This window comes from Nansenia antarctica, assembly GCF_963989245.1.
Source record: "Nansenia antarctica genome assembly, chromosome: 15".
Lineage (NCBI taxonomy): Eukaryota > Metazoa > Chordata > Actinopteri > Argentiniformes > Microstomatidae > Nansenia > Nansenia antarctica.
The window spans coordinates 1,345,418-1,371,015 of record NC_137685.1 but is presented as its reverse complement, the minus strand read 5'-3'; the positions used below and the strand labels follow the sequence as shown (position 1 = coordinate 1,371,015).

The following is a 25,598-nucleotide window of genomic DNA, read 5'->3' as shown; positions in this document are numbered from 1 at the left end:
ATGGAGGAAGTGTCATAACTGCAACAAGTTCCTCAAATTCATTGTAATAATAATAATAATAATAATAATAATAATAATACATTAGACTTAAATAGCCCTTTTCTAGACACTCAAAGACGCTTATGTAGTACAACTACAGTAGGCTTTACATACATAAACATTTTCAGTGTTGAAAAAATACAATTAGAGGCCAACAAGAGTATTCAAGTAATCCACTCATGTGTAACCAAACAAGGATACAAACTTCTCCTTATCCTACCTAGTCAGCCCAAAGTAAAACTAAATGTTGCGTATGGGCCATATCAGATAGAATTTGCTGTGGTAGATTGGTGCAAACAGGCAACATAATAATAATAATAATAATAATAATAATAATAATAATAATAATAATAATAATAATAATAATTTTAAAAAACAAGTAGTGCAAAAACAATCAAGTAAGATATACATATGAATGAATGGATATTTACAATATAGGCAAAACAAAATATAAACAAAAACTGCATATTGATCAGTAACTGAATATCGTTGCTGGGGGGAAAAAACACCAACACCCAGAATGCAGTGGGTATATATTTTTGTTCACACCCCAAAGCATCTTGGGAAGGAGAACAGCAGAGCAGAAATACCTTTGGCAGAAAGCGATTTACTTTCTACATTTGCTGCCTTACAGGTTATAACCTTTATAAACATTATAACCTGACACACTCTGACATTGGTGAGTTCATAAGTGTACATTAGTTGTGTTATATACGAGCTAGTTTGTTGGTGAGCTTGAGACATTGGTAGATATGGAGATAGAGAGGTTACTAGGAGGTTATAACTCCGCTGTCGTCGTAGTTTTATATCTCCATTTTCCTTTTAGTTGCTGCGGACAAACGGTGTCAACTTCAGATTCAGATTCATTTATTTATTCAAGGGACAGTGCATATTAATAAAACAAAAATAAATGGTAAATACGCCAGAGTTAGCCCGAAAGCTAGTTTTCATCCGCAGTCCCCATGCCGATGTTGTATACGGCTCCCTGGAGGAAAAAAGTACATTTAAAAGGTCAAATATAGGGTTAGGGTTAGACCTAGGCACAAACACGTAGACAGGACAAGCATTTAGCTTAAGGGCCTAACATAGGGGGTTAAAAGAGCATACATTAATCATAGGCGGTTAAAAGGAGGGTACATATAAGCAGAGGGTTACACACTTATATATATATATATATATACACACTTATTATACAACAGTCTCATACTATACACTTTGCTCTACATGCAGAACATTATTAGTAGTCTTAACATTCTCTGTTGTTCGTCCTTTGACAGCTGTGACAGCGGTTAGATGGGAGCTGATAAACGGTGAGTAGCTTTGCGATCAATCGTGACATTGTTGCACCACTTAAAGACACACAGCCTAGGCCTGTATGGTAATTTAATTTTAATTAATTTAATTTAATTAAATATGGTGTGACACCCTCTTTAGTTAGTTGTTACAAACTAAAGTACCTCTGAATCTGTTCTACTGAACATTTTGTTAATCTATTCTGTTTCTCTGCTTTTAACTTAAGTAAATTCCAGGGGGCAACGTTGGTTTATTGATGTCTGTTCAGGACAGGAGTGATTAGTCAACAGCCCTTGGGTGTTAATGAACATAAAAGTGGTAATAATAGTGTAGTAAATATGTCTTTCTCGCTCCTCTGTATCTGCGTTGACAGGGTCAGTCGCACGGAGCGCAGCGGCAGATACGGCTCTGACCAGCCGCGGGATGAGGCGGAGTGGCGAGAGAGGAGAGAGAGGGACCCCGACCCCCGGGAGTACGACATGCGCCGCTGGGGCGGAGAGGAGAGACGCAGCGACCGCTTTGAAGGAGACCGCCGGGGGAGCAGGGACAGCCCCGAGGTGTGTGTGTGTGTGTGTGTGTGTGTGTGCACATGGGCACCCAGTGTCAGTGGCATTACCTGACATGGTAGCACAATCACCACCTGATGTTGTTTCTCTTTACTGTGCACACGCCCCCTCCTCATGCACTGATGTATCCATCCAGATGAGAGAGAGGAAGCGACGGAACAGCGACCGGTCTGAAGACGGCTACCACTCTGAGGGAGACTACCCCGAGCAGGACTACAGGGGCGAGCTGGGGGAGGAGAGCAAGACCATCATGCTGCGAGGCCTGTCTCTGCACCTGACTGAGGCAGATGTGAGTCATCTGTCTGATTTACACCCAGAAACTCAGTCATCTCAGGGTTCGACAGTAACGCTGTTTTACTTGCCCGGAGCAAGTAAAACATTCGCCGGGTTTGTTAGCGTGAGCCCGACGACGCTGCTAGATGAACAGTGTTCTTCCTGCACACAGGTAAACATATCCGGGATCTAGCAGCGTCGTTGTGCTCGCGCAAACAAACCCGGCGAATGTTTTACTTGCCTACTGTCGAACCCTGCATCTGTTCTGGCTGCCTGCCAAGGAAGAAGCAAATATGCAATGGAATCCTGTTAATGAGGCTGGGAGATGTTAAGATAACGATTACGGGTTATGTTACATACAGTATGGCCTTGTGTGATATTGTGTGATGTTGTGTGATGTTGTGTGATCTGGTGTGTGATCTGGTGTGATGTTGTGTGATGTTGTGTGATCTGGTGTGATGTTGTGTGATGTTGTGTGATCTGGTGTGATGTTGTGTGATGTTGTGTGATGTTGTGTGATGTTGTGTGATCTGGTGTGATGTTGTGTGATCTGGTGTGATCTGGTGTGATGTTGTGTGATGTGGTGTGATGTTGTGTGATGTTGTGTGATGTTGTGTGATCTGGTGTGATGTGGTGTGATGTTGTGTGATGTTGTGTGATGTGGTGTGATGTGGTGTTTCAGATCCGTGCTGGCCTGGAGCAGCTGGACGGCCCCCAGCCAGTAGACGTCAGGTTGATGAAAAAAAAGACAGGTGAGACCCAGGTGTACCGTGGAGCCCTGCCCCCCCCCCCCCCCCCCCCCAATCTTTGACCACAGGGCCAATCTGCTTCGAATCAGACCCGTTTTGCCATAGCAATATAGATGATATATTATATCCCTTGTAATCACATGTAAACCCAAAAAAAAAGTTTGGAAAAGGAAAATAATTGTACATTCTACTAAAGATGAAGCTCTATGAGGTGAGTTAAGAGCAGCAGCCAGCTCAGCTGAAATGTTTCAAATGAAAGAAAAAAAGGCCTTGAGGTCCACTAAGGATGATTGTGGTCCTGACAGTGTCGTCCAACAGGATTTCTTGCTATGGCAAAACCCCAAAGGAATGGCCCGATGTTTGCCTCCTGGGTCCCTGGGTCGTGAAGCAGCTTGTGACAGAGTTTGAATGTTGTGCCCATGGACACTGACTAACACGCCTCCCGTCTATATTTGAATGCTGTCTCTAGGTATAAGCCGAGGTTTCGCCTTCGCGGAGTTTTATCACTTGCAAGATGCTACCCGATGGATGGAGACCAATCAGGTTGCTTTACAATCGCCAAGTCTAGTTTTTTGATACCTTGGGGATCTGAAACAAGATAACCAAAAAAGGCAACCAAAAATGAGCTAAAAAAAGGATTTGGACTTTAATTGAATGGTCCGCTATTGAAATCTAAATATTGAATCCAGTATGGATGATGCATGGTGTTTTAAGGGGTTAGTATAGCAATCCTTCCATAATACTAAACGGACTGCACTGACATAGCGCCTTTATCCAAAGCGCTTTATAACCTCTCATTCACACACACATTCACACACCAATGGCGACAAGCTACCATGCAAGGCGCCGGCCCGCCCGCTCACTGGGAGCAATTTGGGGTTCAGTGTCTTGCCCAAGGACACTTCGACATGTGGACAGCCGGGGCTCAAATCGCCGATCTGCCAACCTTGTGATCATTAGACGGCAGCTCTACCTCCTGAGACACAGCCCCCCAGCAGAGATAATGAACGCATCTCACAACCTCCTTAATTTTAAGTGAAGTAAGCTTCATTAATTAGGGGGGGGGTGACTGAGGTTTAAAGTAATTTGATGTCAGTACCATTAGAGCATTTACCTTAATGGTACCTCCATTTTCAAACCATCTTTGAGGCCAAATCTGAGTCACCATGTTTGGAAGTTTTTTTTTCTGTTTTGTTATTATTGATTTATGCTGTTTCTCTTAGCAAATGAAGTTTTTGTTTTAGCCATGGGAAGCCCCTCCCCCCCCCCCCCCCCCCCGGTTCTAAAAAAAAGGCGATCACAGCACAAACACCCCAAGTATCTCTGTCAGGGTCACACTCTACACTCTGCTCAGTCTGAGGAGCACTCGGGTCCCAAACACCTTAAGAACCCTCTGTACACACACATGCTTACACACACATCTGCCTGTCTTTCACACAAAGGCCAACCGGGGGTCCCTTCCCCCCCCCTCCCTCCCTGCCAACACTGCTTGCTCTTTGGGTGCAGCTAGAATGAGACCTGCGCCAGCCAGGAAAGCGTGACATGACCACCAGTCTGTGCTCCTCTTGCAGAAACTTCTGATCGTCCAAGGAAAAAGTGTGGCCATGCACTACAGCAAACCCCAGCACAAGTTGCGAGACAAGTTTGAAGACTGGCTCTGCAATCCTGTAAGTTAGCGCTCTCGTTTAACGCCGTTCCCCCCATCCTGTCCACTCTACTGTATATACAGACAGTGCAGGCAAGAAAGTAAAAGTATGTGCACCCTTTGAAATGACCTGGTTTTCTGCATTAATTGGTCATAAGATATGATCGTATCTGAAGTCACAAGTATAGACAAACCCAATGTGCTTAAGCTAATAACACACAAACAATTATCATCTTTATTGGACACACCCATTGAACATTCACAGTGCTCGTGGCTTGTGTCCTGAAGTAGGACTAGCCTGCATAGACGTTTAGCTGCCAGACCTCAAGGAGCCAGAACAAGACACTGAGTCTCAAAGGAGTTTACGACCCACAGGTGTTGCATGCTTTTCCCCTGTGGCTGCCACTATGAAGGTGTAACGTTTCCTCAGTCATTGCTCATTCATGTTTGACCACTGATGTGTGTACGTACAACTCGTATGAGACCAGATCTGCATAACTTGTCTCGATTCAACTTTCCAATCCTCTTGTTTCATTGACTGGACTCCATGTTTACTAACTCCTGCCTCCAATTATCCTTTGCAGAAGGCGTTAGTCTAGGGGTTCATATACTTCATCCAACCCTTATGGGTTGGACCAGAACGATACAACAATTTGTGTGTTATTAGTTAAAACAGATTGTGTTTGTACTTAGATGAAGAACAGACCATATTTTAAGACACATTTATACATAAATGCAGGTCATTCCAAAGGGATCACTTTTTCTTGCCACTGTACCCGTTCGACGTGTCGTATACCTGTTACCCTAGTCCTGAAGGTCCTGTCAGATAAGCACGTCGTTAGGTTTAGGGACTTGAGCATTAGAAGTTAGGATAGAGTATTTGGCTCAGGTAAGTAGCGATGTAGTTTGCGGTTGGTCTGAAGCAGCAGTTGTCAGGACATTAGTAGCTGTCTTTGCAATAAAACCCTATGTGACCGGTTGCTTGCAGTGCGGCCTGTACAATTTCCGGAGAAGGCTGAAGTGCTTCAGGTGTGGAGCAGCTAAAGCTGGTAAGTAGTTCCTGACCCAGGAAGAGACTGCACCCATCCGGACGGCCTGAGACACTGCTCTGGCCAGCGGGGGGCAGCAGTGTCAGTGTCAGGAGCTGTTCAGATACTCACAACTATTTGCTGTCATGTTATCAACTACAGTTATGCCCCCTTAAAACACTTGATTGATCACTTTCCTGTTAATAGTTACTAGTAGTAATGGACAGAGCTCTCAATCCAGCAGACATTGAAGGGGGTTAACTAACAGTGTCCCCATGTTGAGAAGGTCACTCATGTGAGATGCCAGATCAGGCGTTGTGAGTCATTGTACCATTGGGTTTCTACCTCCCCGGGTCATTATCACACGCTGGGTGTGGAGGTTTTAACGCCTTTCTGTCATTCTGTCTCAACAGACTCAGAGTCCACTAATACAACTGGAGTCCCCGAGGCCCAGCATAGTGGAGACTACTATGGCGACAGTAAGTACCTCTCAGTACCTCTCAGTCATTCAGTTAAGGCATTTGCATTGGCAAGATTGTTAACAAAGAATTATTGGTAGTGTTGTCAATTGATTACACTTTTTAATCAAGTTAATCACAATAATAGGCTGTCTGTCTAAGTTTAAAATACTAGTATTTACTTGTATTTTGGGGGGGGGGGAACAAAAAACATGTGTGGTGTTGGAATAAGGAAATGCATGACAAATTAGTTGGGTCAGATTTATTTATTGACAGACCTAATTATTTGATTTCCTGTGAAGTTCGATCACCAGTTGGATTCTCATGTTCTCTACAGCGATCATCCTGAGGAACATCGCTTACCTGACCACAGTGGACGCCATCATGGCCGCCCTGGCGCCCTACGCTAACCTCTCAGCCGGCAACATCCGTCTCATCAAGGACAAGCAGACAGGCCAGAACAGAGGCTTCGCCTTCGTACAGCTCTCCTCCCCTCTGGTACGCAACCTAGAAATGAAATGAGAGATGTACACATATCTGCGTTCTCTTTTTGTTTGAGTTTAATCGGCAGACTGTGTTTTGCTTTTGCATGTTAAGCTGCTCTGTGTTTAGTCTGTTTAGAAGTTACTATGAATGAATGAATGGACTTTATTGTCATTGCTACAGTACAGGTACCAAACAACGAAATTTAGGTGGCGTGGCTCCCCTGGTGTTAGGAAAGGGGAAAAAAAAAAAAACTTTAAAAAAAATCACAAGAAGGGAAGGAGCTGGTTTACATAAATAAAGGCTATGTACACTATCCACTGTACTATACTGTACAGATAGACGACTGGGGTTGTCATATTGCACAATGGTATTATTTCACATTTATTTAAAGTGTCGCAGTTTGCAGGCTTGAAATGTACATGTTTGTGCCTCAGCACTACACCTGATTTTTTTACTAGTCGTTCTGTTTGTAGAAGGGGGTAGTGGTGGTCTAGTGGATAGTGAGTTGGACTTCCGATCGGAAGGTTGTGAGTTCAAATCCCGCCTGAAACCACACCACTACTAGTGTGCCCTTGAGTAAGGCACTTAGCCCTCAGTTACTCCAGGGGGAATGTCCCTGTAAATCGTAATTGTAAGTCGCTTTGGATAAAAGCGTCTGCTAAATGGCAAAATTATTATTAAATTAAAATTATTAGAATCTTACAACGTTTTCTTTGTTGTCGGTCTCAGGAGGCGTCCCAGCTCCTGACCATCCTGCAGGGGCTGCAGCCGCCTCTCAAGCTGGATGCAAAGACCATCGGTGTCGACTACGCCAAGAGCGCCAGGAAGTGAGCGTTGAATGGCATCACAGAGACGTCAGTGGTTCTGATTGTGATGGAGGACGTCCTCCAAGTGCACGTTGATCTCCCTAACCTGTCACCTCTCCTCCATCTCCTCAGGGACCTGCTGCTGCCAGACGGAAACCGCATCATGGTAGCTGGCTACCACTCTGTGGCCAGCACCGCCATCGCTGCTGCCCAGTGGTCCTCCACCCAGGTATGCCCCTCCCACTTCCTACCCCTTCCTCTCGCTTCCTCCCACTTCCTCTCACTACACACAAGACCCACAATCTATACACTATAGTATACACAAGACCCACCCCTGACCTGTTGACTGGAACATGCTAACAGGCAGCTTGTGTTCCTTCCTAGGCCCATCAGAGTACAGACGGATCGTCCGAGTACAGCTACTTACAGGAAGGCTATGTGCCCTATGCACAGGTAAGATGATGGGAGGCAAGGCTGTTTTTATGTTGTAATCGATGTTTGAGTTACCTCAGTTACCTCAATGGATACATACCTGTCTGTCACTAATATATTTAGAATATATCATTTAAAATGTCATGTGTCTCTTGTGTGGCAGGACTACCAGAGTTACTACCAGCAGCCAGGAGGAGGGGAACCTTCCCAGGGCCATGGGATACTGGGGGGTAAGAGACCGTGTACTCAACCTGCAGTCAAACAGCTTTGATAGCCTCGCTTTGAACTGCGTAGAATCTGAGTTGCTCTGAGGTGCTTTGGTCAGGAGGATATATTCGTAGAGCTCTCCTGAAGCAGGTTTTCCTCTCACAGCTGCTCCAGGTGTGAAGCTCCTCCCCTCCGCCTCGGGAGTGGTGATCTCACAGGGGGCGCACGTCTACCAGCCACACATCGTCAGTCATCCTGCCGCACAAGTGAGTCCTACAAACTGTCCTACAATCCACCTGTATCTGCCCAACTGCCCAAGCAGAGCAGCCACTCCAACACTTGACATTACGCTGCTACACTTGCACTACCTTTACATACAGTTCTGAGACTTAAAGTTGGAAACTTGGCCAACAAAGTCTCAATGTATAGAGCATCACAATCGCTCTCTCCTTATGCCGGCACTACAGCAACAACAGACTGGACTTCTCTCAGCTACGACCACCACTGCTACATCAGCTGCCTCTGAACTGGCCTCGAGCAGTACTCCCAGTAAGAGCCATTACCAGCCTCCTGACAGCAAGTTCTATAGTGAAAACTTGTTGTGGTGAAAATAGTTGTTGAATGATCTTCTCTTAATCAGCTGCTCCTGACACCTCCACGTACCAGTATGACGAATCCTCTGGATACTACTTTGACCCTCAGACTGGACTCTACTACGACGCAAACACCCATGTGAGTAGCCACGCAGAAAGACACAACATACGCATTTCATCAAGATTACATTTTCACTTTGTTATTAGCTAATGGAGTCATTGAGAGGGCTTGTTCTAACAACTGTATCTTATCCTCCTACAGTATTACTACAACTCCCAGACTCAGCAGTACCTCTACTGGGACAGTGAGAAGCAGAGCTATGTTCCTGCCGCAGCTGACGCAAACACAGGAGAGGGAGGAAACGCCTCAGCAGCCGCCTGCAGAGACTCTAAAGAGGCCAAGGAGAAGAAGACAGACAAGCCCAAGAGCAAGACCGCCCAGCAGGTATGAGAGGAGAGGAGGGTTACTGTAGATACTACATCTTCATTCCTGTCTGTACTTGATGTCAGTATTGGGACTAGGGATGGGAATCTAGTTGAGAACCAGTAACAAATAGTTTGATCTATCAGAATCGTACGCCTCCGAGGTTATCGACGACTCGTATCGATGCCGACATGCCACTGACATTTGTTGATAAGGGAATCAATAAAGAACCGAACCTATAAGCAGAATCGATAATGGAATCGGTATCAATATATATATATTTTTTAATCAATTTCCATCCCTAATTAGGACCCTTGGTGTAAACGTGAGGGATGTTGTTTTGAAGTGCAGCTGTTTGCCCATCGTGTTTCTGAGTCTTGACTTGTCAAATCCTGCAGATTGCCAAAGACATGGAGCGCTGGGCCAAGAGCCTGAACAAGCAGAAGGAGAACTTCAAGAGCAGCTTCCAGCCTGTCAGCCAGGAGGAGAGGAAGGAGGCAGCGGCTGCTGACGCTTGCTTCACCATCTTTGAGAAGAAGGTATTTATTTATATCCTTCCATAGATTCATTCATTCATAGAGCCCATCCAATTATACTCTAGCTGCTTTTATGGCTGATTAAAGAGTTAAGCTGCGTGCACACCGCGGACCGTGACCCACCGTTCTAACCTGGTGGGATGGACTTGACGTACTTCAACGTGCGATGCAGATGCAAAGCTCTACTCGTGTTGCTAGCGAAGTTTCCCACAGAAGTGGGGGAAAAAACGTCAGATCAGATATATAAACGGGTTATTTTGATAAACTGGACACATTTTGTGAATATATATGGTTACTTTCTCGCCTGAAAACATATAAAAACTTCATAAAATGACATATTAACACTTGTAGAGCCAAATTACAGATTTTAGCCAATGGCGGCCAAAATTGAGGAATAAAATCTGAGGCGAGAGCTCTGGGCAAGAAACTACTTCCGGTTTACTTCCGGTTGTTTTCACGGATCCAACGCAACGCAAAAAGCATTTTTTTTTTTTACTGATTGCCGCACCCTGCTGGTCAAGAAACGCAATGCAGAGCAAGGCAACTGATCAACGCAACGGCCCCATTGAGATGAATGACTTCCGGTGCAACGCAATGGCCATGTGTGCACGCAGCTTAAGACTGAGTAGGTTGTTTGTGGTGTGCCTCTGCAGCAGGCGGGAGGGCTGGAGAGGCTGCTGTCAGAAGCAGGAGCAGTGAGCAGCGCTGAGGAGGAGGCGCCAACCAACCCCAGCAGCTCAGCCAAGGTGAGATACTGCTCACCAAGGGCGAACTTAGGGGGGGTTATAACAAATAATAAAAGTTTATTTGTTGTTTATTTATTGGAAGGATCCCCATTAGCTATACCCATAGGCATGAGCTACTTTTAGTGGGGTCCACGTGCCCTTTTGAGTAGCAAAAATGCCCTTTTGAGTGGCAAAATTAGAGGACGTGCTCTATTGGCTGCCCTTCCAATGGTCTAAACTTGACCATGTGCACTGATGGGGTCCCATGTTGTGCAGTAGGTGCCCTTTCTTTCTTTTCTCCCCTGTACTTCAAACAGCCTGAGTCCGCCACTGCTGGTCACAGTGGATCTGGTTGTGAACTGGTGTGGTGCTTGCTACCGATTGGTTGCTAAAACAACTTTGTATAAGCTGTTCTAAGCACAGTATCAGATGTATGATCAGTAATATGGCTATGATATGAGTATATTGACCAGTGTTGTATGGTAACTATTCTTCCCTCTGTCGTCAGTGTGTTCTGGTGGCGGCCTACAGTGGAGACAGTGATCCGGAGGAGGGCGGGGCAGAGCCGGAGCGCGGGGAGGACGGCCAGGACCAGCTGACGGACTGGAAGAAGATGGCCTGCCTGCTGTGTAGGAGACAGTTCCCCAACAAGGACGGACTGCTGCGCCACCAGCAGCTCTCCGACCTGCACAAGGTACCGAGGCCACAGACACTCTGTCTCCACCTACTCCTCTATATAGACGCTCTCCACCTACTCCACTGTAATGGAGAAGGAAGATGTTTATGGCTCTATGAGATGTGAATGATAATCATTACCTGTCTCCTCCTCTCACCTCAGCAAAACCTGGAGGTTCACCGCCGGTCTAAACTGAGCGAGGAGGAGCTGGAAGAGCTGGAGAGGAAGGAGACGGAGGTAACAGCTGCTCCACCTAAACACTACCTGGGTTCTACTGTCAGTTAGGTTGCGTTCAATAGAACCCTGGTTGCCATGTTTACATGTTAATGAATCGTCTCACCTCTCTGTGAACAGCTGAAGTACAGAGACCGTGCTGCAGAGCGCAGAGAGAAGTACGGCATCCCAGAACCCCCGGCGCCCAAGAAGAAGAAGTTCGCCCAGCAGCAGCCGCCGCCGCCAGTTGTGTAAGTGCTTAAGTGTTTTGATCAGCCTTTCTTAATGTTGATACTAACGGCTAAATCCTCGGTTCCTCAACGAGGCTTTAACTCTTTAAGCTTCTCTGTCCACCGTAGAACCTAATCTGTTGTTTAAAGCAGCATTGAGATGATGTTTGTAGGCTTGATAATTATAATGTTAATTTCCTCCTCTTCTTCTTCTTCTGTAGTAACTATGAGCAGCCCACCAAGGACGGGCTGAACAGCGACAACATCGGCAACAAGATGCTGCAGGCGATGGGCTGGCAAGAAGGGAGGGGGCTGGGCCGCAACCAGCAAGGCATCACCGCTCCTATAGAGGTGAGTCTCATAGCAGGGTATCACCGCTCCTATAGAGGTGAGTCTACCAGCAGGGCATCACCGCTCCTATAGAGGTGAGTCTACCAGCAGGGCATCACCGCTCCTATAGAGGTGAGTCTACCAGCAGGGCATCACTGCTCCTATAGAGGTGAGTCTCATAGCAGGGCATCACCGCTCCTATAGAGGTGAGTCTCATAGCAGGGCATCACTGCTCCTATAGAGGTGAGTCTCATAGCAGGGCATCACCGCTCCTATAGAGGTGAGTCTCATAGCATGGCATCACCGCTCCTATAGAGGTGAGTCTCATAGCAGGGCATCACTGCTCCTATAGAGGTGAGTCTCATAGCAGGGCATCACCGCCCCTATAGAGGTGAGTCTCATAGCAGGGCATCACTGCTCCTATAGAGGTGAGTCTACCAGCAGGGCATCACTGCTCCTATAGAGGTGAGTCTACCAGCAGGGCATCACTGCTCCTATAGAGGTGAGTCTCATAGCAGGGCATCACCGCCCCTATAGAGGTGAGTCTCATAGCAGGGCATCACCGCTCCTATAGAGGTGAGTCTCATAGCAGGGCATCACCGCTCCTATAGAGGTGAGTCTACCAGCAGGGCATCACTGCTCCTATAGAGGTGAGTCTCATAGCAGGGCATCACCGCTCCTATAGAGGTGAGTCTCATAGCAGGGCATCACCGCTCCTATAGAGGTGAGTCTCATAGCAGGGCATCACCGCTCCTATAGAGGTGAGTCTCATAGCAGGGCATCACTGCTCCTATAGAGGTGAGTCTCATAGCAGGGCATCACTGCTCCTATAGAGGTGAGTCTACCAGCAGGGCATCACCGCTCCTATAGAGGTGAGTCTCATAGCAGGGCATCACTGCCCCTATAGAGGTGAGTCTCATAGCAGGGCATCACCGCTCCTATAGAGGTGAGTCTACCAGCAGGGCATCACCGCTCCTATAGAGGTGAGTCTACCAGCAGGGCATCACTGCTCCTATAGAGGTGAGTCTCATAGCAGGGCATCACCGCTCCTATAGAGGTGAGTGTCTCATAGCAGGGCATCACTGCCCCTATAGAGGTGAGTCTACCAGCAGGGCATCACTGCTCCTATAGAGGTGAGTCTACCAGCAGGGCATCACCGCTCCTATAGAGGTGAGTCTACCAGCAGGGCATCACCGCTCCTATAGAGGTGAGTCTCATAGCAGGGCATCACTGCTCCTATAGAGGTGAGTCTACCAGCAGGGCATCACCGCTCCTATAGAGGTGAGTCTCATAGCAGGGCATCACTGCTCCTATAGAGGTGAGTCTCATAGCAGGGCATCACTGCTCCTATAGAGGTGAGTCTCATAGCAGGGCATCACTGCTCCTATAGAGGTGAGTCTCATAGCAGGGCATCACTGCTCCTATAGAGGTGAGTCTCATAGCAGGGCATCACTGCTCCTATAGAGGTGAGTCTCATAGCAGGGCATCACTGCTCCTATAGAGGTGAGTCTCATAGCAGGGCATCACTGCTCCTATAGAGGTGAGTCTCATAGCAGGGCATCACTGCTCCTATAGAGGTGAGTCTACCAGCAGGGCATCACCGCTCCTATAGAGGTGAGTCTACCAGCAGGGCATCACTGCTCCTATAGAGGTGAGTCTCATAGCAGGGCATCACTGCTCCTATAGAGGTGAGTCTACCAGCAGGGCATCACTGCTCCTATAGAGGTGAGTCTCATAGCAGGGCATCACTGCTCCTATAGAGGTGAGTCTCATAGCAGGGCATCACTGCTCCTATAGAGGTGAGTCTCATAGCAGGGCATCACTGCTCCTATAGAGGTGAGTCTCATAGCAGGGCATCACTGCTCCTATAGAGGTGAGTCTCATAGCAGGGCATCACTGCCCCTATAGAGGTGAGTCTCATAGCAGGGCATCACCGCTCCTATAGAGGTGAGTCTCATAGCAGGGCATCACCGCTCCTATAGAGGTGAGTCTCATAGCAGGGCATCACTGCTCCTATAGAGGTGAGTGTCTCATAGCAGGGCATCACTGCTCCTATAGAGGTGAGTCCAGGGCTGCAAACCTGTCACCTTTCTGCTAAATTAGCCGTTTTTCTCTCAAAATATGTCATCCATGTGAATCGTGTAGATCTGCAAAAAAAATAGTCTCATCCAAGTCACATGATGCGCGAGCTAACTAATCTCCCTGTCTGCTAAACTCCGCTGCTGTTGAAATAACTTTTAGCTTCAGGCAGCTAGGTACAGTTCCAGACAGCGTGGAGAACACAGCCACAGTAAACTGTTTTCGAAGTAATTCTGCAGGTGTTCAGGTCAGGGCTGCCGCTACTTACACTCGCAGTATTGTTAGACCACCGTTAGTGCTAGCGTCGCGATATCCATTTAGCACCATTAGTGCTAGCGCTATCCCCTCCCTAAAAACAATATGTGTCACCTTTTTGGGCCATCACCAGTTTGCACCCCTGGAGTCTCATCCAGCTAAACCTACAGTATATGGGAGAATACGCTCTCTCCCATCAGCAAAGAAATACTACAAAATGCACTGTACTAATTCCACATAACCTGCAAAGCTCGCCTTTTTATTAGCCACTGACTCCCCGCTGTTGTCCTCCTGCAGGCCCAGCTGAGGATGAAGGGAGCTGGTCTGGGTACCAAAGGCAGCAGCTACGGCCTGTCTGCCGCCGACACCTACAAAGACGCCGTCCGCAAAGCCATGTTCGCCCGCTTCACTGAGATGGAGTGAGACGCCCCGTCTGTCTGTCTGTCTGTCTGTCTGTCTGTCTGTCTGGTCCCAGGACATATGTCCCCTGGGTCTCTGCGTAGACACCCAGGGGACAGGTGGCTGTGGGGCCACAATGGAACTGTCCATTTACCCCCCTGGGTCACTTCCCTCTTTAATCCATTAATCACTACAAACACCTGAGGTTAACTAATACATTGAGAGCCAGTATGACTACAGTGTTGAAGACATGACAGCAGGGAGTTGGAGGTTTCCTTCACTAAAAGACTTATTTGATGTGTGTTGAACTACTCTTGCACTCTCACGTTGTGCCATTAATGTCTAACCGACAGTTGGGAAATAGAGAAAGGACCTGTCTTTATCGAAAGTGTAAATTATGGATTATGTAATTTATGATTTGTATATATGCACAGTATATTGTTTCCCTGTCGTAAAGATTTCCAGATTTAGAAATGATATTTTTCTCTTCTTTTCTGTGGCAATGGTTAATTGTCAGCATGTGTACAGTTTGTATAAAAATGTCTCTATACAGAAAATAAATGAGATTGATTTAATTTGTGTGGATTATTGTCTTGTTGGATTACAGTCGCAATACTGTCTGATACCCAAAAAGGCCATACGTTGTTGATTATCATACTCGGGCAGAGGGCAAGAAACAATCTAGAGGAAAAACTGACATCTGGCTGAAAATCAGTGCAAAGAAAACATGTTTTTGACAAAGCCAGACGTGTGTTATTTGTGTGGGCTGCTCACATGCTAGAACCCTTAACCCTTAACAGTTACAACTGCCACTGAAGCTAAGCCCCTACATTTGATTTGAGTTTGAAGAGGTTGTGTTATGTAGCCTGTACTGTCCTCCTTGCAGTGTTAGGAACCACAATTAGCCAGCCAGCCAAACTCCCTTCAGTAACCACATGAGTCAGGAAATAGAGCTCCGGCTCCTGGTTTAATGAACATGGACCTGTTTAGTGTTGGGATTTTGAAGTTGTATAACCTTCAAAATGGGGCAATCGGATCTGACGCTCTGTAACAGTAATGCAGAAGAAGCATTAGAACATGTTGTTTTATCAAGACAGTGGCCATTTCAACATATTCTTTTTTTGATAGGTGGTAAGGAGATAGCTGACAGCCTGAATGGAGCATGTTTAAGGTGCCTGCTAAGTACAGAATGGCTGTACGAATACAAACGACAATAAACAGTGACCTCTATGGCCTGTCGAGTTACCATAACACCCATAAATAGTTCATGCATTCCGCTAACTAGGCCTTTTTGTTTTGGCTACAGAAGTTCAAGGTCAGTGAGGCCTGACAAAGTTACAGACCAGTGCATAGTTACAGTATGAGTCACAACACAAGTCAACTCAAGATTTAAAGAGATAGAGACCAACAGCCACACATTGTTTGCATTGTATCCTGTGCAAAGGGACTTCAGCGATATAGACTCTGCACGACCTGGTGGCTAAACTGGAGTTTGAGAATTCGCTGAACCGTGTGTGGTGACTGGGACTGAAGGCCTCTTTCAACATTATTGGAGGGAGACAATCTGGACAGCTTGGTAGAGGAGAATATAGAGAAAGATTAGTGTCTTAGACATTGAGCAGAAGTGATCTCTCTGCTTACTACCATGATAATAATTAATAATGTAAGCATTGCCCACATTTTCTGCACAGCTCTCAACATGGTGATTAACGATTTCATGAGGACATGATGTCCATATCTGGATCTCAGTCAACAGACAAGTGCCTTGTAAAAGCAAATATATTTGGGTGAACAAGACAGTTATCATATACTTGACACTATATTTATATTGTATAGTTGATACTTTATATATTCATTGTTATATATATATATATTATTAATATTCAACTTCATTCAGCACTGGTCTGCATTGAAATGTTTTTGATTATTATGTTTTAGTGACATTGTTGTTAGGCCCATTCTGTAACATCAACCAGTATTTCAAAAACAAAAGTTTTGTATGTCTCTAACCAAATGAATGTAAATGAAAATTGATAATAAAAAAAGAAATACCAATGCACAAATTCAGAAAATTACATTTATTTTCCACTGATGGTCTTTGCTACATTAGTAATACACTACTCTTAGATTTAGGCTTTTACCTGCATAGATCAGACACTCCCCTCAAACCAGTTTAAGGGAGTGTCTTCATTCAGTAAACCAGCTAAACAGGTGCAGTATATTAAAAAGAGAGCAAAGTTCATAACAGTGGCTTGTAGGCAGTAATGGCTGTTAGGAGGGATTGTGATAATGCAGTTGAAGCAACAGTGTGACTGCAGATTAACAGAACAACCAGTGTAATCCCTATCTACATCAACACTGAAGGCTGCAACTGCCAGGATGGTTTACTACTTTATCGTCTTGAGGAGCTGTTTGACATCTGCCTCAATGTCACTGGTCAGGAACTTCCTGCTGTAGCGCTTGAAGGGTTCTCCATCAGGACCCACCAGGAACTTCTCAAAGTTCCAGGAAACGTCGTTCCTGCAGACAGGACTCCACATGATGTACTTGGGGTCACTCATCAGGGCCATGGAGTCATCACTCGGAAACGGCAACTTCTCCTTGAGATAGACGAACAAGGGGTGGGCTTCCTTGCCGTTCACATCTACCTTCTCGAGCAGCTGGAACTTGGGCTTGAAGCCGTTCCCTGGACGGATGTACTTCAGGGACGTCAGGATCTCTGTGTTATTGCAGTTCTCCTGTAAAGAGAGATAGTTCAAACATATTAAGACAATAAAACATTTTGTAAATGAATGGGTATTTACTGTGGCCCAATACTTTAGGTAACAGTAACAGCCCCCCCACACAAGGATAGCCAGCCCACTGAGCCCAGTGTTAATGACACATGCGCACTGTAACATGTAGCGTACATACAGGTGCAACTCAAAACATTTGAATATCGTGCAAAAGTTCATTTATTTCAGTAATTCAACTTAAAGGGTTAAACTTAGATATTATATAGACTCATTACATGCAAAGCGAGATATTTAAAGCCTTTATTTGTTATAAATTTGATGATTATGGCTTACAGCTTATGAAAACCCCAAATTAAATATCTCAGAAATGTTTAATATTACATGAAATCAATAAGAAAAGGATTTTAAATACAGTAATGTCAGCCCTCTGAAAAGTATAATCATGCATATGTACAATGCAATGAGTCTATATAATATTTAAGTTTAACCCTTTAAGTTGAATTACTGAAATGAATGAACTTTTGCACGATATTCAACATTTTTGAGTTGCACCTGTACATTACATAATCACTAGTAGTAGGCCTACTACCTTACAAGGCCTAGAACAGTGTTGCACCAACAAGTGACAACAAACAGACACTGTTTGGCTATATTATCAATTGCATTGCCTGGTTTAATGGTGAGTCCAGCATGCATTATTAAAACAATTGCATTGCCTGGTTTAATGGTGACTCAAGCATGCATTATTAATACAATTGCATTCGTACCTGATGTCCAAACTGGTTGCAGGGTATTCCCAGAACCACGAGCCCCTTGTCGGAGTACCGCGCGTGCAGCTCGTTCATCTGAGAGTAGTCCCGGGTGGTCGTGCCTCAGAGCGATGCCACATTCTCTATCAGGACCACCTTCCCCCGCAGAGAGGAGAACCTGAACGCGTCTCCAGAGAGGAGCTTAGCTGACAGCTCGTAGAACTTCCTAGAAGCCATGTTGGGAGTTAATTTTCGCTTGTCTTCTCGGCTGGAGGGAGGAGGAGGTTATGGAGGTGGGCCTTCTTGTACAGAGGCGGGGCGCGTTCAGACAGAGAAATTAATTATTATATTAATTATTTCCCTTCTGCAGATAAAACAGATTTGTTTGTTTTTTGCTCTTACCGTTGGGAATCATGCACACTTCTAGTTTATCTCTGAGTAGGAAAAAATAAATAAACAAAGAGCTGTAATTGTTGCAAATCTTGTATTTGTCTACTTATTTCTTTGCAAACAACTTAAACATAATATGACATTTGCTGCCATCTACTGCTGGAACAGTATGAATATGAAGCTTGCAATTGTACCATCCCTGGGTAAGGATGGGGGGCTGCAGAGGGTCTCACACATGGGTGCCAGCCACAGAAGATCCCATTGGGGTTATATTAACCCGATTATTATTTCCTGTGGTTATGTTATTGAATCATTCGCTGTGTTGACCCGTTTCTGTGTTATTTTCTCTCTGTCGTTTTGACGTGGGAATAAACTAAAGACCCCTACTGGGCCACGTGGGCGCGACCAGGAAGTTGTCCACAACAACAACAGCAACACAAGAGATAATAATAATAATAATAATAATAATAATAATAATAATAATAATAATAATACATTTTATTTATAAAAGCACTTTACATATAAAATCTCAGAGTGCTACAACACAGTAAGATAAAGCAAAAAACATTCAATTAAAAGGCTAAAAAAAGGCTCTATTAAAAATAAAATATTATTACATATTATTAAATATTAAAAGATAAGACACTGCAGACTAAACTAGATTGTCTCAAACCTCTTTAAGCAGTGGTGTTTTAAGTGAAATAACCAGTAATTGTTCTGCAACATAGTGACTTTGTCCAATCCTGTTTATTATGTAGTTACTTCTCTAACGGAAAAATTACTTTTGACTGACTTTTGATCTGACTCTAGACAGTTGACTCTGTCGTGTATTCTTATTGGTTATGAATCAAACAACAGCTAGTGAGTTTAAGATGATTTAATCCGAGTTACAAACAGATTTATACATACACGTGTTGATCCTGGGGCCTGGTGACAAAAAAAAAGCCCGCTTCCTCCCTTCCTCGCTGGTTTTCCCTAGTCCCCTAGATCCCTGCCCTCTTATGCAAATACAGTCACAGGTCATAGCCTATCACCTTATCTAGATGGTCATGAGGGCCGTCCCCTGTGATGTCACTGTGATGTCACCCTTCCGGGTGCCCGCTGGTGCAAACATGAAGGCTACAGAATAGCATGACCCCCTATCATACTATCTATGCATGTGTGTGGAAATATACGACACATCCCCCCTCGGACCACCCAGAGGGTGTTCCGAAACTAAACGACCACAAAACAAAAACAAAAACACAAAACCCCACAAACTAACTCAAAAAAAAAAAAAAAAAAAATTTTTTTTTTTTTTAAAATAAAATTAAAAATTAAAAAATAAACAACAACAGACAGAAAAACTACACCAACACACAACACAAGAAGCACAATAACACAGACCAACCCAGGACCAGTATTAGGAACCAAAGATATCATAAACAAAAAATAGAAAACAACCAATAATAAAAAGAATTTTGAAAATAACAATCACAATTAAACTAAACACAGTTCATCATGCACAAATCAATACAGCAACTTCCAACGACCGATGTTTTCTTTGTCCTTGAAGCGTCAGGGTCAGAGGTTACTAGCACTTGTACCCAGTTGGAGAACAGCCTTTACCGCTGTCTCAGATTGATAACACTTTCATAGTCAGCAGCTTCCATTTTCGTTGCGCTAGGAACAGAACCTCTTTCCTATCTTTGCATAACCACTACATCACTTCTCAACTGACATCAATCACATACGATATAGAAATAAACAAACAATACACAAATAATGACATTCAGTTATCATAACACATAATTCTCCAACAGTAAGCATAGGACAAAGGGAATGCATTAATGCATAGATCTTCACCTCAGGTGAGGACTAGTCTTCTGAAAAGTTCATTAACGTGGACTGAGTGACTGATTTTCCAAAAACAGTCAATGAGGCCCTGCCTCCTAAGAAAGTCAAAAATCATGTCTGCTATAATAGGTGCTCCTATCTTAGCAAAATAAGTTTCCCATGCCCCTAAGACCGTTTCCAGCCATGCTATCATCTGCTGTCCATTCCCGTCGTTCCCTTTGATCTGCTGCTTCACTACCCTATTCATAGTCTTTAATCTTTTCCTAACTGGTCGTCGTCCGTCAGTGTCATTGAGGTTCAGGCAGCCGCCTGGTCCCCTCCCACGCTGATCAAGGTCTGGGGAGTCGCCCTCAGCATCATCTGAAGCATGGTGCAGGCACTCGCCAGCATCCCCAGTAGCACAGGTGTCCAGGCTTTGGACACTCCCAGGCTGGACCTCCAGACTGTCAGCACTCTCTGCTTCGTTGGTTTCTGGTTCATTGGCATCTGGACAGCTTTCCACTGTCCCCTCGGTTTCAGGCACTGCCGGTAATGTCACTGGCTGTAACACTGGCATTGCCACTGGCTCTGGCAACACCACAGCATCTCCTCGTAGCTCCTCCTTCTCAGGTTCTCTGGGGACCTCGGCACCTGTTGGCACAACATCCTGCCTACTCTGTACATCCACCCCCCTGTCCACCACCCGTGGCCCTATTGGGGTAGGGATATGCCCAGACACCACTGGTGTACCCACTCTGATGTTGTTTCTCCAACAGACCCCACATTGACCTAAAGCATGGTCAATCTGTTCCATCAAATATGGACTCCAAAACCCATATTTCTTGGTGATCTTGCGTCTTACCTCCCCCCTAGCCACATGTGCTAATCCATGAGCTTCCTGTATTAACATGCCTAATAAATCTGAGGGTGCTACAACCAACCCCTCATGATTCCTCCATAGACCTGTGTCATCCTGACTTGCCCCCCTTGCTAGCCAAACGTTCTTGTCTAACGTAGTTACTCTACTCTGTAACATCAATAAATCCTCAAGTGTGACCATGCCCTGTAACTGCTTTTCATGTGTGACCAGAAGACCTTTACCTGCCTTGTCTGCTCCTGTAATGGCTTTGGCTGCATCCTCTGCAGCCCTGTTACCTTGTGTGACATGTGATGAGTCAGACCTGTGTGTGGCACACTTCACTATGGCTAATTCCTTTGGCTTCATCATGGCTTGTAACAGCTTCATGATCTGTGCGTGATGCTGTATAGGCGTACCATCAGTTCTCTTAAAACCCCGCCCCCTCCATACAGCTCCATTAAAATGACAAACATTATGTGCATAGGCAGAGTCGGTGTACACTGTCACTCTCCGTCCGGTTCCCAAGTTGCATGCTTCTGTGAGGGCAATCAATTCAGCCAACTGAGCCGAGCAAGGCTGAGGAACTGCCTCAGCCTGTTCTACAATAAACTTTGAATTCTGTGCTTTAACTAAGGAATACCCAGCGCACAAAGTTTCTCCTACCCCGTAACAAGACCCATCAACCCAATATTCTATATCAGCTCCCTTTAAAGGCAAAGCTTGTAGGTCTGTTCTATGCTTAATCACTCTGGCTGTCGATGGAATCTGAGCACCGGATGGCATCGTCACCTGACAGCCGTCAGGTGTGCATTTTACTGTACAGTTCAATTGGCATAGAGCATCTCTCCCTAGCAGCCCTGTTGGCGTGTGTTCTGACACAAGTGTTGACAGAGTTGCTCTCTGTCCCTTGTACTCTAAGTCTACAAGCTCAGTTGTAGGAATCAGCTGTTTAATTCCCTCAAATCCGATTGTCTTCACATATTCTCTAGACATAGGGAGGTGCGTGGCGCCTTCAGGCTTCTTTGTCACCACCAGCTGGCACCTCCCACTCGGATCTTCCGGGCACCCCTATAGGCCAGCTGCTGGGCCTCCGTAAGGGTTCATCACTCCTGGAGCAGGTGTAGTAGGGGGGAGCCAATATCCTCCTCCTTGGCTCCCCCCTGCGCCCCCCTGGGGCCTGTTGCAGCAGGCACAGGCTAGATGTCCATTCTGGTCGCATTGGCATGGTTCTAGCATCTCCTTCCCTGCTGCTGTCCATCCCCCTGGTGGTGGTCCTTGGCCAGGCTGTGTGTACATCTGGTATGGAACCGCTTGCACCCCTGGTGGCCCTTGTGGGTATGGATACCCCCCTTGTGGCCCCTGTGGGTAGGACTGGTAAGTAGCAGGATACCCCCCTTGTGGCCCCTGTGAGTAGGACTGGTAAGTAGCAGTCTGCACTCCAGGTGGCTGTTGCTGTGGGGCTAAAGCCTGCACTCCCTCTATGTTCCTCTCGCTTTCAGTCAATTGCAAATGAGTCAATATTCTGAGGGATTCTTCGTCTCGTGCCTTCTGTATCTGAATGTTCTTTCGATATAACTCAACTTGATGAGCTACGTGGTCTATATAAACAGCTTTGTTCATGTGTCGTAGCCCCACCACTTCTGCTAGCTTATCCTTAACTGGGGTAGGAAGCCCTTCTTGTATTTTTTCCCTGATTATGGATTTTTCTAAGGGGTTATCTTCAGCGTCTTTCCCTGTCACACTTCTCCATTGAGAGTGCACACGGGCAACATAACCCCTGGGATTCTCATCCCCCCCCAGTGGCTTCACAATGATATTGTCTGGGTGAATGTGAGTAGGGTAGGTCTCTCTGATTGCTTTCCACAGCCTGCCTCTGTTTGCTGCGAAGAGCTCTGGATCATAAACTGATGTATTGATATATCTATGAAGTCCTGCCTTCATCAATATTTCCTGCATTGTATCCAATCCTGCAATAAAAGCTAAGAGTCTTTTCAGGTCTCCCATCGCGGCCTGCGTTCCTGTCAGTATCACGTCGACCTCTCGCGTCCACGAATGTCCTCCCTCTTGAAGAACTGGGAGTTTCTCGATCACTTCAGACAAATCTGTATGATGCCACGGATGATATTCCATCTTGTTACCCCGAATCAGCACTGGACAGTTCTTTAATGTATTTGATGACATTCGGTGACAATCTCCCTCTTTCTCCGGGCGTCTTCTCCCACCTTTCCTTTCGGCTGTGGCTATCATCTTCCTGACCTGCGCGTTGTAGCCTCCATCTGCATTGTCGTCATCACTTGAGTCTTCACTGCCATCTTCGCTGTCATCTTCCTCGTCACTCCTGTCGTCCCCTTTTCCCCTTGGCTCCTTCTTCTTCTTCTGGGAATGATCCTCCAGTGCCTTAGCATATGGAGGGGGACTGGAGGCAGGACACAGGTCTGGGGATGAAATGTTCAATTTCTGTTCCAGTGTTCTGGCCAATTCTTTTTTCTTTTCCGGTTCCATCTGAGCTATTTTCTGTCCCTCTACCTTAAATAGATCTAAAATAGCTAACTCTAACTTGCGTTTCTCTGATCTAATCTTTCCTCTTTGATGTGCTTTGTGCCCATTGATAAGTATTTCCAATGTTGCAATTAATTGTAAATTAATGCTGCCCTCTTTCGGCCACGGCTGTTCAATGTATGCCCAACGGCTATTCCATTTCGTTGACATTTTGCTAATTTCCCTAACAAGAGGATTCATTTTTTCCACTATAGCCATAGGGGATAACGTAGCCAACATTCCACGATGTTCACTAATATCTTTTAACAGCTTCGTAGAATTTGACCCCATTCTACTTGCTCAATATGCTGACAATATTCTATATTAGATAAGGTGTACGCTTCTTACAACCCACCTTATTTTGCCTTATTTGCTAAACAAATGCTAGTCCAATATAACTGTATTAACCGCCCACACAAAACCACTACAACCCAGAACAACAGATTTGCCTCTTGTGTATGTCAGTGCAGTATTAACTTAAATCTAATCACTTTGTAAGTACTTTATACTTAAATGTGTTTCCTAATTGTTTATGAATATGTGTCACTTGATTACTCATTCAATACTAATTACAGTTCTGGTCAACACAATTATTAAATCACAAAGGCTGGTCACACCTAAGTATTCACTGATCCACAAAAACCCTTTTACTGCTCAACTATCAAATATGTACTATTCTGCTATTCCTTAATCAAACACTGTGGAAATGACCTAACTAAAATAAAAGATGTAAATTACAAATATTAATTATAACCTGTAAAGAAATCGACTTGTTATTTGGAAAAGAATGAATGATTAATTATTAATTACAATCTGTAAAGAAATCGACTATTATCGACACAAAGAAATGGTTATTATTAGATTATCACAAAACAATTGATCAAAGTTCTGTGAAACAGAAAATGAAATGATCTGAATAATTAATTCAATCAATTAGTAATTAATTAAATTAATTAAAGTAATATCTAACAATCATCTACAAACATCATCAATGAAGGAGGGTTGTATTTCATCAATTTACAGAGAGCCAATGTTTTAAAAATGTCTTGTAACTTTTTTGTCCAGCAGGCGGCGCCAAGCAACCGACTTGCGTATCGATTGCACATGCGCCAGCTCCTCCGTATAAAATGGAGTAGGGGAAGGAGGGGCTAGTCTTTGTCCTTCTGCTCTGTGGGGAAACCGCTCCTGTGAAGAGATTAGTCTCACAACATCCACGACACAACAACTTCACGATTATCTTTCAATCCAGTTAGACTATTATTTATCTCATTCAAATATTCTACAATGCAGTCTCTTCACAGAGATATCTAGGCTTCTTTGTGTCCGCGTGTCTGCGCGCGTGCCCGAGCGTGCGTGCTATCGCTCCGTTTACACAGGACAACACAAATGGCGTCTACGCTCCGCCGACAGTACACTGCAAATGGCCGCCCACACAATGGCGTCCCTTCAAACAGACAAAGAGCCTCACATGTTCTCCACTGCTACAACACAAAACAGACTACCCAGTCCACCCACACTCCAACACATAAACACAACCTCACCGAATTTTACACAGACACACACTCACGATATTCCGTAATACCGCTATTAGTTACACAACTAATATCTTAACATAAAAAAGCGAATTACCAAATTCAGCCCTATATCACCAATATACCAATCTAATCGTATATTTACAAAAACGGACTTCAAAATCCGGCTCTCACCAACCCCAGCTTAAAGACTATGAAAGATGTGTTTCAAGTTACTTTACTTTAAACCTTAAAGTTGAAGGTTGTTTTAGTCTCAAAGAAAATGTTTGAAAACCCAGCTGTTGCACACGCGCCCCTAGCGGTTTAAACAGAAAATAGCGCTATTTTAATTCTTACCGTCTTTAGAGCTGTGGCTTCAGCTTAAGTTTTCAAACGTAGATTTCCTTTTTTGGACTCCGTGCTAGGCTCGCCATCATTGTCGTGTATTCTTATTGGTTATGAATCAAACAACAGCTAGTGAGTTTAAGATGATTTAATCCGAGTTACAAACAGATTTATACATACACGTGTTGATCCTGGGGCCTGGTGACAAAAAAAA

The 25,598-nt window shown here is 44.9% G+C and overlaps 2 protein-coding genes across 3 annotated transcripts; one reads left to right on the top strand and one right to left on the bottom strand.

Moving 5' to 3' along the window:
- The first annotated feature begins 613 nt into the window (after positions 1–613).
- On the top strand, positions 614–14,943 carry rbm5 (RNA binding motif protein 5). Of its 2 annotated transcripts, none has more exons than XM_080546165.1 (25): positions 614–718; positions 1,317–1,349; positions 1,706–1,889; positions 2,035–2,187; positions 2,854–2,923; positions 3,390–3,463; positions 4,492–4,587; positions 5,554–5,614; positions 6,007–6,072; positions 6,389–6,549; positions 7,267–7,364; positions 7,476–7,572; positions 7,728–7,796; positions 7,939–8,005; positions 8,148–8,248; positions 8,450–8,531; positions 8,623–8,714; positions 8,838–9,020; positions 9,398–9,538; positions 10,189–10,281; positions 10,769–10,954; positions 11,099–11,173; positions 11,291–11,400; positions 11,601–11,730; positions 14,341–14,943. In XM_080546165.1, exons 2-25 carry the CDS (start codon positions 1,333–1,335, stop codon positions 14,464–14,466), a joined length of 2,532 nt encoding a protein of 843 aa, XP_080402291.1. In that variant the 5' UTR covers positions 614–718; positions 1,317–1,332; the 3' UTR covers positions 14,467–14,943. The 2 variants fall into 2 exon arrangements, with proteins under 2 accessions (XP_080402291.1, XP_080402292.1); XM_080546166.1 differs by having other exon boundaries at positions 629–673.
- Positions 14,944–16,511: 1,568 nt separating this feature from the next.
- On the bottom strand, positions 16,512–18,191 carry gpx1a (glutathione peroxidase 1a). Its single transcript, XM_080545565.1, has 2 exons — positions 17,945–18,191; positions 16,512–17,180 (listed from the first exon to the last, which is right to left on the bottom strand). Exons 1-2 carry the CDS (start codon positions 18,161–18,163, stop codon positions 16,830–16,832), a joined length of 570 nt encoding a protein of 189 aa, XP_080401691.1. The 5' UTR covers positions 18,164–18,191; the 3' UTR covers positions 16,512–16,829.
- Positions 18,192–25,598: the final 7,407 nt, after the last annotated feature.